At 41.0% G+C, this 11,383-nt stretch overlaps 2 protein-coding genes and 1 pseudogene across 2 annotated transcripts; all 3 read left to right on the forward strand.

Moving 5' to 3' along the window:
• The first annotated feature begins 449 nt into the window (after positions 1-449).
• LOC137937503 (WAT1-related protein At3g18200-like) lies at positions 450-2,138 on the forward strand (annotated as a pseudogene).
• A 1,039-nt stretch (positions 2,139-3,177) lies between these two features.
• On the forward strand, positions 3,178-7,698 carry LOC137936264 (fructose-bisphosphate aldolase 3, chloroplastic). The gene is made up of 6 exons (XM_068780848.1): positions 3,178-3,430; positions 4,106-4,375; positions 4,451-4,560; positions 4,752-4,842; positions 6,687-6,956; positions 7,244-7,698. The coding sequence occupies exons 1-6, from the start codon at positions 3,275-3,277 to the stop codon at positions 7,520-7,522; spliced, it is 1,176 nt and encodes a 391-aa protein (XP_068636949.1). The 5' UTR covers positions 3,178-3,274; the 3' UTR covers positions 7,523-7,698.
• A 759-nt stretch (positions 7,699-8,457) lies between these two features.
• On the forward strand, positions 8,458-10,503 carry LOC137936880 (T-complex protein 1 subunit delta). The gene has a single exon (XM_068781820.1). It carries the CDS (start codon positions 8,630-8,632, stop codon positions 10,229-10,231), a length of 1,602 nt encoding a protein of 533 aa, XP_068637921.1. The 5' UTR covers positions 8,458-8,629; the 3' UTR covers positions 10,232-10,503.
• Positions 10,504-11,383: the final 880 nt, after the last annotated feature.

The following is an 11,383-nucleotide window of genomic DNA, read 5'->3' on the forward strand; positions in this document are numbered from 1 at the left end:
TTTTAGAGAGGATTAATTGAATTCAAGCCAAAATGGAGATTTGTTAACCGGGTGGCTTGATTTCATTAAGCCTGGTCCGCGACCCGTCAACTCGACCACCTGACGGTTCGTCCCCGACCCGGTTTACTTACTCGGGATTTCTAGTTCGGGATCGGGAGTTTTTGACGTTTCAGAAATTAGGGATTTCTTTTCGAGGTCGAAAGGGTTTTGTCGAAGGGATTAATCGGAAATCGATTTTGTAATCAAGCTTGGAGCCGCAAAGCTTCTACTCTTCGATTTTAGTGGAATCGTCGTCTCCTCCCATGGATGTAGGCTGTTTGCCGAACCACGTAAACTTTGTGCCTCTTGTGATTGATTTACTTCATATTTTCGATTTCTCCATTTACTATTCGTAGTTTGATAATCTTGAATCTATGCTCAGATTTTAGCTTTAGTTATACCAGAAGCTTTACCTGGCAATGCTGTCCCTGCAATTCTGCTTCGCTGGGTTTCATATTGTCTCCAGAACTGCACTTAATATTGGTGTTAGCAAAGTAGTGTCCCCGGTGTACAGAAACGTGATTGCTCTGCTTTTGTTGTGCCTTTTTGCTTACATTTTAGAGAAGTAAGTCCATTTTGTTCTGGTCGAAGTCAAGAATCTGCGTCTTTGGCCATTTGAATTGTATTTGATAAATCGAGTTGATGTTCACAGAAAGAAAAGACCACCTCTTTCGTTTGGGTTGCTGGTTCAGCTTTTCTTTCTCGCTTTATGTGGGTATGTTTCTCACTGTTTTGGGTTATTAGTTCGTACGTAACTTCTTCTCTCTTTTCTGCTTCTTATGAATTCTTTCGTTCTCTCTTTTTTTTTTTTTTTCAGGATTACTGCTAATCAAGGATTTTACTTGTTGGGTTTGTACTACGCGTCTCCTACTTTCGCATCTGCTATACAAAACTCTGTCCCTGCAATCACGTTTGCGATGGCAGCGGCTCTTAGGTTATTCACGCTCTGTTTCAGAAACTGAAAGCTTGATATATTTGAACTTCGTTTCATGTTAAGAGCCTTCTTCTTCCTTCCAGACTCGAGCGAGTCAATATCTCGAAGAGAGACGGGTTCGCGAAGGTGATGGGTACGATTACTTGTGTCAGTGGCGCCACCATTATTACTCTCTATAAGGGTCCACCATTTCTCCATTATCAACCAACGCAACCACTAGGAAGTGCAGTGGAAGAAGCCGCGTTTTTCTCTTCAAAGAGAATGGGGCATCGGACGTTAGGTTGTCTGTGATTATCAGAATATGCAACGCTTAACCATCTCCAACTTAATAATCTATGAATAAACGTTTCTTAGTTGTCAGTTTTCTGAGTTTTAATTGTATGCATTGTTGCAGGGCTCGGTGTTGCGAAAGTATCCGGCCAGGCCCTCTCTCACCTCCATTACCTGCTTCTTCGGAGTGATACAGTTCTTGGCAATAGCAGCCTTCGTAGATAGAGATACAGATCATTGGAAAATCCAATCAGGAGGGGAGCTTTTAATCATCCTCTATGCTGTAAATGCCTTCGAAACCTTTCACTCATCTCCTTCTTTTCTTCTTCGCTTCTTTTAACCATGATGATAGTATATATTATCGAATCAAAAAAAGTTTATAGACAAGTTCTCTGAGCTGCTGTACTTGTCGCCGTATAGGGAATCGTGGCCTCTGGCATTAGCTTCTCTCTTCAAACATGGTGCAATGACAAAGGAAGTCCCCTTTTTGTTGCTGTATTCCAGTCAGTGCAAACAGTTTTAGTAGCTATCATGGCTTCTCTTATACTGCGCGATCAACTTTATTCTGGAGGGTAAGTTTAAGAAGGAAGATGACTCATTCAGCGCCTTCTTATCGGAAAGTTAATGAAATTTGGTGAAGCAGTTTCGTTTGTTATTTCTTTTACAGGATTATAGGCGCAATTCTCATCATGATTGGTTCTGTGGGGATAAAGTAAAGAGCAGAAAGGAAAACCAAGAGGTGGAAGACAATTTGACAGAGCCTCTCGTTGAGGAAGAAAAATCAGCAAAGAAACTCCAGTTGTTGATGATCTTCCCTGAGGAAGAAATCAGAAATCCATCTCAAAATAGACAAAAGAAATTAGTTTTTAGTTCTCATTCTGGCAATAAGATCTGAAACAAAGGGAAAAACTTGAAAGGTTATGTCTTAGCTGGTCTAAGATAGCCTCAGCAGAAAATTTCTAAGTGTTTGGTTGATTGTAAAGATAAGTCGACATCAATGGCTTCAGATTTAATGTCTGGATATGGTCTAAGAATCTGTTTTCATGAATGGATCTTACAGAAGCTATTAATTATTGATTAGTACAAAGTTTGAGCTTCATAAGTGACTGTGAACCTGCTGCTAAACAATTATTAACTGCAACAGTCTTCAATTATAACATGAAAACTTTATTTTATCATTCAAATTTGATAAATTAAGAAAAAAAACTTAAAAATAGTAAAAAAATATAATAAGAAGAGATCGATTTTTAAATAATTCTATTCAGATTTGATAGTACAAATGAAAGTTGGGCCCACTAAGCTTGTATGTGCTTAAATTCATACTTTTTTTCATATTATGAAATTATTTATAAAGTGCTATTTATCCATATTTAACCATTAGTACTGGCCCATATTGTTGGGAAGCCCAAGTAGACTTTATCTCATGGGCTAAAGAGAGGTCTGGCTGCAGGCGGTCAGGTTTTGTCAGGTTTCGTTTCGTGTGACGAGAGAATCCACGCGAGCAACAGTTACAAAATAGACGTGGAAAACCCCCAAAAAAGTGAGGGGACATGTCACTATTGGGCAAGAGTCCAAGTTCGGAGCAGGGGTGAGGATCTCTAGGCCTGGCTTAGCTGCCACGGTCCAAGCCCTAACCATCTTCATTCGACTTTTTTGTGTTGACTCAATTACCTTTTTACATTACATTTCTATCCTTGCCTACCATAAGAATCTACAATAAGAGACTTACATTTATTTGTCAATTATGAAATTCATTGAGAGAAATAGAGATTCGTTTTTCCTCCGAGTTCGGGCCAAATCTGTCCTAACGGATTTAATTTCTTGAACAAAAAGGGTAATTTCGTCCTTTGAGGTTCGCTGTCTTTCTCCCACTTGGGAGTTCGGACTCCACGAGAAGACAGATTTCGCCATCATATATAAATCGACGCCACCAACCCCTGGAAAGAAACTGGTTCTGCAGACAGAACGATCGAGGGAAAAAAAAGCTGAAAATCGATCGAAGAAATCAAGGGTAATTGCAGATTTGCAGTAATGGCGTCTGTGAGTCTCGTGAAACTCAACGCGTCCTCCTCTCAGTGGATCGGACAACAGTCCTTCAATCGTAACTGTTCGACTCGCCCGCTTTCCTGTCGAGTTGCTGTTCCGATCCGTGCTGGAGCTTACGCCGATGAGCTCGTCCAGACCGCCGTGAGTTTTTACTCGATCTTTTCCCTGATCTTATTTTCGATGCTTCTCTTCTGTGGAATAGAGCTTGTTTGGATTTGGAATGGATGCTTCTCTTCCTTAGGATATTTAGGAGGATTATTATATGATTTTCGTGTGAAACTCGCCGTCTTGGCTTTGTGAAAAAGTATTTCAACATAAGAAACGCTCAGAATGCACTGATCTAGTTAGATACCATAGCAAGCTTCTGTTTAGGCACCTTCTTCACTGGTTTAGCATCGTTTGGTTTCTATCGATCTCCTAGGTTTCTCTTGCACTCCGTAGTTGTTTTGCATCCTATTTTCTCTTTGACTGATGCGGCTGGAAGTATAGGAGAAGTTAAATATCCTTTTGTGCAAAGCACAACTCGCATTAGATTTAAATTGTTATGATCATAACCTGCAGTTCCATACGATTATGTTTTGGCCTGGTTTTGATGGTTCTGGTTTTTCTGTAATCATGATTCTAACCGAAATATTCAATAAATTGAAACAATTGGAAGTTGATATGGCCTGTCAAATGAGCAAAAAAATCTGAGCTTGTAGGTTTACACTAACCTCTCAAGTCATATTTAAGGAATTTAGTTTCGTTTTGAAAATAACCAATTGCATCTCCATCTGATGAATTATGTGATAAATCTGCTGTTATGTTTGCTTATAGAAATCTATAGCTTCTCCTGGACGTGGCATCCTTGCTATTGATGAATCAAACGCAACGTGTGGAAAAAGGCTGTCATCAATTGGTTTGGACAACACAGAAGCCAACCGACAAGCTTATAGGCAACTTTTACTGACCACTCCTGGTCTGGGTGAATATATTTCTGGTTCTATTCTATTTGAGGAGACACTGTACCAATCAACAACAGACGGGAAGAAATTTGTAGACTGCTTGCGTGAGGGGAACATCACACCTGGAATCAAAGTCGACAAGGTACTCTCTCTCTCTCTCTCTCTCTCGTTCTCTCTGCTGATAAGATTTACTAATCGAGTCCATTTCTTTTTTAAGGGTTTGGTTCCTTTACCAGGATCAAACAATGAATCTTGGTGCCAAGGTTTGGATGGATTGGCTTCAAGATGTGCTGAATATTACAATCAAGGTGCACGTTTTGCAAAGTGGTAAGTGTGTCTCCATGATACTATTCCCAAGCTGATACCTGGAATGGGCTGCTTGGTGGCCCTTGGAGTGGATCTGTCAAACATAATAGATACTGCTATCCACTCGTTCTTGTAGCTAATCTGTGTATGACTTATGTAATTCCTTCTTTCATGAATTTTTGATAACTTATGCACTCTATACTGGGTTGCAGGAGGACAGTGGTTAGTATTCCTTGTGGGCCATCTGCTTTGGCTGTCAAGGAAGCCGCCTGGGGACTTGCACGATATGCTGCTATTTCTCAGGTATCTTGTGCTCCTATGTTTTGACTGCCTGCTGCTTTGGTAACACATCTCCTATGCTTATTTGGTTAAGACTCTATTACATCTCCTGAGAGGCCGATGAAACCATTACAAGGATCTATTTGTATATTCAACCCAAAGCTGAGATGGGCACCGAATCAGCGAGACAAGTCAGAAATTCTAACCAATCTATATTAGAATAACCTAAAACAGATCCACCGGGGAGAGGTTTTCGGTGGATCCTACCAATTTATGTGTAGAACCACATTCATTGATGGGAGGTGATTGATCATGTTGTATGGAGTTGATAGGGAATGTCCATGGGTTCCTCAAAACCTGGAGCTTAGCTGACAGCACTGCAAAGCTGTAGTCTGAAAGCCCTTTGGATTATTGATAACTGTTCAATGTTTATTTTTTTCTTGAGATATCTCATGAAAAGAGTGTGTTGCTTTAGATCTCTGGCATGTCTCACAGTTCTGGACAAAAAAATCGAAATTGGAGAATTCCTTTTCCAGCAAGATAATAATTGTAAGAGCTTATTGATTTTTAACATAAGGATAACACTTTTTGAGGGATTTTTTTCTTTTTCCTTTTCTTTTTCTAAATTGACAGATCCGATCTTGCAGCAGGAAACTTTTTGGATACGACGAACCTTTGATTTAGTTGACTCAATAAAAACTTGTAGATTATCACTGCATGGTTGAGTGGACTTCAGAACCTTTTGTGAGATCCAAAAAGAACTCTTTGTTCCTTTTTTTACTTTTTGCTTGTCAGCATGCAAAGTAACTCTTGGAAGCTTTTTTTATATCCATCTTTTCTTTGAGAACATAAAGAAACAACACAGTAGTCTTTTCTTCCTCTCAGTTGAGCTGTTTAAATTAGATTATTGATGTGTTATGACTTACATCAATAACTTTCTGTTTGATCACCTTTAACCAATTTTCTCATTGAATTTTTTTTCTAATTGAAAAAAAGTTCCCTTTGAGTAGTTTTCTGGCATTTGTGCTTTCTCAATTAATTTTTTCCATCATTTTTTACTGGAGCAATAAGAACTTCGTTTTCTTATCCCTTTGAGCAATGTTATGAAACTTGATCTGGTCAGCGACCCAGTGAGGTGGCTGGTTCCAGTCCAACCAGGTTCAACTGGGTTTAACTGCAGTTTGTAACAGTGCTGATTGTATAATTAAAGAAAAAACCAACAGGGGAAGAAAGTTACCCCGATCTATGAGTTATAGAGGGAGAGGAGAAGGGTGGGAATCCCTGCTTGTCCCCCGCTTCCCTTCGGCCTCCCCTCCACCATGTGGAGCTCCCACACATGGGCCCTTTCCCTGCTGGCTAAAGAAGGAGGGGCAGGCTCTGCCCTGCCTTCTCTCTGTGTAACTTTAGAGACAAGGGAGGGGCAGGGAGGAATCTGCTGCCACCCTCCCCCTCCCCTTTCCCCTTTCACCTTCCCCTTTCCCCCCTTCCCCCTTTCCTGTTGTGCACGCTGGAAAGAGTGATCCAATTGATCTAGCCAGATCAGCCGGTTTGCCTGTCAAACCAGCAACACCTGCCAGGTAAGTTGAGTTTTTTGCTCCTCCCCGGGTTTTCTTCTAATACAACCTGGATAGGCTACCGGGTCCGGTTCAACCCAGTTTAACCGGCCGGTTAGGTCTAGGTTTTATAACACTGCCTTGAAGTCTTTGTGGGACGACTGGAATTAGAGTGAAAGTTTTCTCATTCCCTAAATTCTGTATAAACACCAGAAAGCTTTGGTCTAATGAAAAATTTCCATTTGCACTTTTTCCTTATGGTTACCCTTTGGGACAAACACAGCCTTAGTAGCGGTTATTTGATGACTCTTGCAGGATAATGGTCTTGTGCCAATCGTGGAACCTGAGATCCTCCTCGATGGGGACCACTCAATTGATCGGACCCTTGAGGTGGCAGAGAATGTCTGGGCGGAAGTTTTCTTCTACCTAGCACAAAACAATGTGGTATTTGAAGGCATCTTGTTGAAGCCTAGTATGGTAACCCCAGGTGCAGAGCACAAAGAGAAGGCTTCACCAGAGACCATTGCAAAATTCACGCTGAAAATGCTCAAAAGGAGGGTACCACCTGCAGTCCCTGGCATCATGGTATGTTCTGTAAAATCTTTTTGCCCTATCTATTATTTCTGAACTTCCTTGTTTTTGTGTGGGGCAACTAAAAGTGATACTCCTTTTTTATTCATATGTGTATTTTGAGCACAAAATAATCAATTTAGACAAGTAGGTAGTCTATCCGATTCCTTGACATGACAGATAAGCGAAGCATTTAGGCATCCACACTGTTCTACATCGTCTTAATACTTTTTATATACTGAGTATGTCATTTACAAATCCTTGTATTCTTATATATATATTGACTCTGTCCTTTTATACAGTTCTTATCAGGAGGGCAGTCTGAAGTGGAAGCTACATTGAACCTGAACGCTATGAACCAAAGTCCAAACCCATGGCACGTTTCATTCTCGTATGCACGAGCACTGCAGAACAGTGTCTTAAAGACATGGCAAGGGCGCCCTGAGAATGTTGAAGCAGCACAGAGGGCACTCTTGATTCGTGCCAAGGCTAACTCAATAGCTCAGCTTGGCCGATATTCAGCTGAAGGTGAGAGTGAAGAATCTAAGAAGGGGATGTTTGTGAAGGGTTACACTTATTAAGACCGACTAGAAATATCATCTGCGAGAGTTGTGTTCCATTAAAGTGTTTGTAGAAGGAACTTGGATAAGCATAGCTTATTTTTGTTTGCAAGATTGATGCTTTTAAATAATCAGATTTTGTTAAAAAAGAACGTCTGAGCGGGCATTAGACGGTTTCTATAGCTAAATTTGCAGTTATATACGACTCGGATTAGTATAACCCTGTTTTGTTTGCAAGTCTGACATCGGTGCTAACTCACAGTCTATATAATCATCAGCCAGTTGCTGAAAATACTTAGTATTAAATTCTGCGGGATTTGTATGGAGCGTTGGAACGGTAAGAACTGAGCATGTTATTCAGCACTACATTAGTTGCATTGTTTTCTCCTATGCAGGCCTTAATTTTTTGTTTTGTATCATAAATCTGAGAATGAAGATTCTCTTATTCAAATAAATATTTATTATAAAACTCACTAATTAGATCGTATTTTTTTTTTAAATTGAATGACTTATAATCTTTTGTTTTTTCGGTTCTAGAAATTTGGTTATGTGGAGAAGATGCATAATCTCTGTAAATATAGCCAGACTGATGGTTTAATGTGATATGATCATTGATTTCTCTAATGTAGCCTTCTAACTATGAGGCAGTAGGAGGAAATGTAATTATTTTTAAATTCAGTGACGTATAGTTAATTTACTATATTCAAAGGGTATGTGGGTAATTAATCTTATTAATACCTCAAAGTCGTGGGTATGCTTAGAAATTAGAATAGATCGCAAACTGGGGTCTTTTTGAAAAATTGCCCTTATGAAGCGAAAATGCGAAATTATTGTTTCTAACTTTCTGTTTTCTAATTTCTATCACGAGATCGGGACAGAGAAACAGTAAATAACCAAAGGTGAAAGGCCACCAGCTTTGGTTCTTTCTAGAGTCTTTACATACCCCTCAACCCTCCTGCTTCCCGCTTCGGACTACTTCTACTCTACCAAACTTTTGAAGCAACTAGGGTTTTTGGCTTGTTCTTCATATTGTGCGGAACACGACTACGAAGCGACTTGGGCTTTTATCATCTGATCTTTTTCTGCTACTAGCCGTTTCAGGGTTTTAGATCTCGTATTCGCCTCCGAATGGCAATCCCTGCAGTCCCCCAACTGCGTTCCTTCAAGACGGAGAGCTACGTTGATAATAAACGCAAAGACGACATCCGCATTGGGAACATCGTCGCCGCCCGCGCCGTCGCCGATGCGGTTCGTACGAGTCTGGGTCCCAAGGGAATGGACAAAATGATCTCGACCGCCTCCGGCGAGGTTATCATCACCAATGACGGTGCCACCATACTCAACAAGATGGAGGTCCTCCAGCCCGCTGCCAAGTTCCTCGTCGAGCTCTCCAAGTCCCAAGACATCGTGGCTGGGGACGGCACCACCACCGTTGTTGTCCTCGCTGGTGCCCTCCTCAAGCACGCGCTCACTCTACTTTCCAGCGGGATCCACCCCACCGTTGTGTCTGACGCTCTCCACAAGCTTTCACTCAAAGCCGTCGATATTCTCACCGCAATGGCCGTACCGCTCGAGCTCTCCGATCGCGACGCCCTTCTGAAAGCCGCCGCCACCTCGCTCAATTCCAAAGTCGTCAGCCAGTACTCCACGCTCTTGGCCCCGCTTGCCGTTGATGCGGTGCTATCCATCGTTGATCCCGCCCATCCCGACCTTGTGGACCTTCGTGATATCAAGATCGTGAAGAAGCTTGGTGGAACTGTTGACGACACCGAGCTGGTCAAGGGCCTTGTCTTCGACAAGAAAGTGAGCCACTCCGCCGGGGGGCCAGCCCGTGTCGAGAACGCCAAAATTGCGGTGATTCAATTCCAAATATCCCCGCCTAAAACTGACATTGAACAGAGTATAGTGGTATCGGACTACACTCAAATGGACCGAATCTTGAAAGAAGAACGAAACCACATTTTGGGTATGATTAAGAAAATCCGAGCCACTGGGTGTAACGTGCTGTTGATTCAAAAGTCCATTTTGAGAGATGCCGTGACTGATCTCTCTTTGCATTACCTTGCAAAGGCAAAGATCCTCGTTATCAAAGATATCGAGCGGGATGAGATTGAGTTTATCACGAAAACCCTAAATTGTCTTCCAATATCCAATATCGAACATTTCCGTGAAGAAAAATTAGGATTTGCCGACTTGGTCGAGGAGGTCTCACTCAACGATGGTAAGATTGTTAAGATCAGTGGAATTAGGGACATGGGTCGTACTGCCTCCGTTCTCGTCCGTGGGTCAAACCAGTTAGTGATCGATGAAGCTGAGCGGAGCTTGCACGACGCTTTGTGTGTGGTACGTTGCTTGGTGAATAAGAAATTTTTGATTGCTGGTGGCGGAGCTCCGGAGGTTGAGATGTCCCGCCAGCTTAGTGCATGGTCTAAGGTGCTGCAGGGGATGGAGAGCTACTGCGTGAAATCTTTTGCAGAGGCACTAGAGGTGATTCCTTACACTCTGGCCGAAAATGCAGGTTTGAACCCGATTGCAATTGTTACAGAATTAAGAAATAGGCATGCTCAAGGGGAAATTAACACGGGGATTAATGTTCGGAAGGGCCAAATTACAAATATCCTGGAGGAGAATGTTGTGCAGCCATTGTTGGTGAGTACGAGTGCAATCACGTTGGCAACAGAATGTGTGAGGATGATTTTGAAGATTGATGATATCGTTACCGTGAGGTAGATTTAATTGAATCATGTTGACCGGGTGGATATTTGAATGGGGACAACTTCCAAGTTTTTGTTTCTAATGTGTGTTGTGAAATTGCTAAGAAATCTAGTTCTAGGGTTTTTGCTTAAAATTCATTTACTGTTCCTGGCAGACATGAATTCTTATTCAGGATTTCCTTTCTTTTACGTTGATAGTTGTTAAGACCATGTTTTGATCTATTTTGTTTTGACTCTTTAATATAATGGCATTGGATCATATTTTATTGTCTGTCAGTACTTATTTGTTGATGACGGTGGTTAGTTTTGATGTTCTTTTGTCACTTTTGTTTAAATCACTCATGTATAGGGGCTGTATATAAGTGGTGCATTGATGGGCAATAATTTTCGTCCATCTAATTGAGCATCACATGTTTATACTCTTTTGTGGTTATTGACAAATGGCATGCAGTTGAACATGAATTTACTGGCAATGATTTTACAAAATTAGCTGCTTCTATATAGCTAAAAGTACCGGGAAGGAGAATTTCGTGATCTGTTGACTCTCTGGAACGTTTTTGAACTCAAAAGGTTTATGAGCTATTGTTCCTACTCGGTTATCGAGTCATTGGGGTAGAACACCTTTGGAAGTGCATTTTATTTGAAATGTTGGGGATGAATCCTTAGCAGACAAAGCATGTACATCTCTGATCTCACGAGATGTTCTTTTATTGAAAGGTATGATGCAAAATATGATTTAGTGTACAGTTTGGTATTGTTGGTGATTCTGGTTGCTTCTTTTACTCTCTCTTCAAAAAAAGAATGTTGGTTGCTCTAAATTGCTTGTCTTGAAGTAAACAATTGATTTGTATGATATTGGTTCAAATTGGACAAGCATTGAGGATGTAACTTTGCTCAATTAACTTAGTAGCCAACATCAAAGAAAGGAACTTTACTCTATTAATTTAGTAGCCAACATCAAAGAAGAAATAAATGCAAATCCTAGTTATCTTAAAGTTATATCGATGTCTAACATCATAATTGGTTATCAAGCTACAGGTTGTGAAAAGTTTCTATGCTGTTTGAGGTTATTTGGTTTCTTGAAAGGTGATGGGCGTCTTTCCTGATCCTTTTTGAAGTCTCATTGAAGTGGGTTTTTGAAGGTGACTCTTGAGTGGTTTAGCAATGT

Source organism: Aristolochia californica, unplaced genomic scaffold (genome assembly GCF_029961685.1).
Source record: "Aristolochia californica isolate CCGP_79_NKW_82.1479 unplaced genomic scaffold, dmAriCali1.0.hap1 SCAF_7, whole genome shotgun sequence".
Taxonomy (NCBI): domain Eukaryota; kingdom Viridiplantae; phylum Streptophyta; class Magnoliopsida; order Piperales; family Aristolochiaceae; genus Aristolochia; species Aristolochia californica.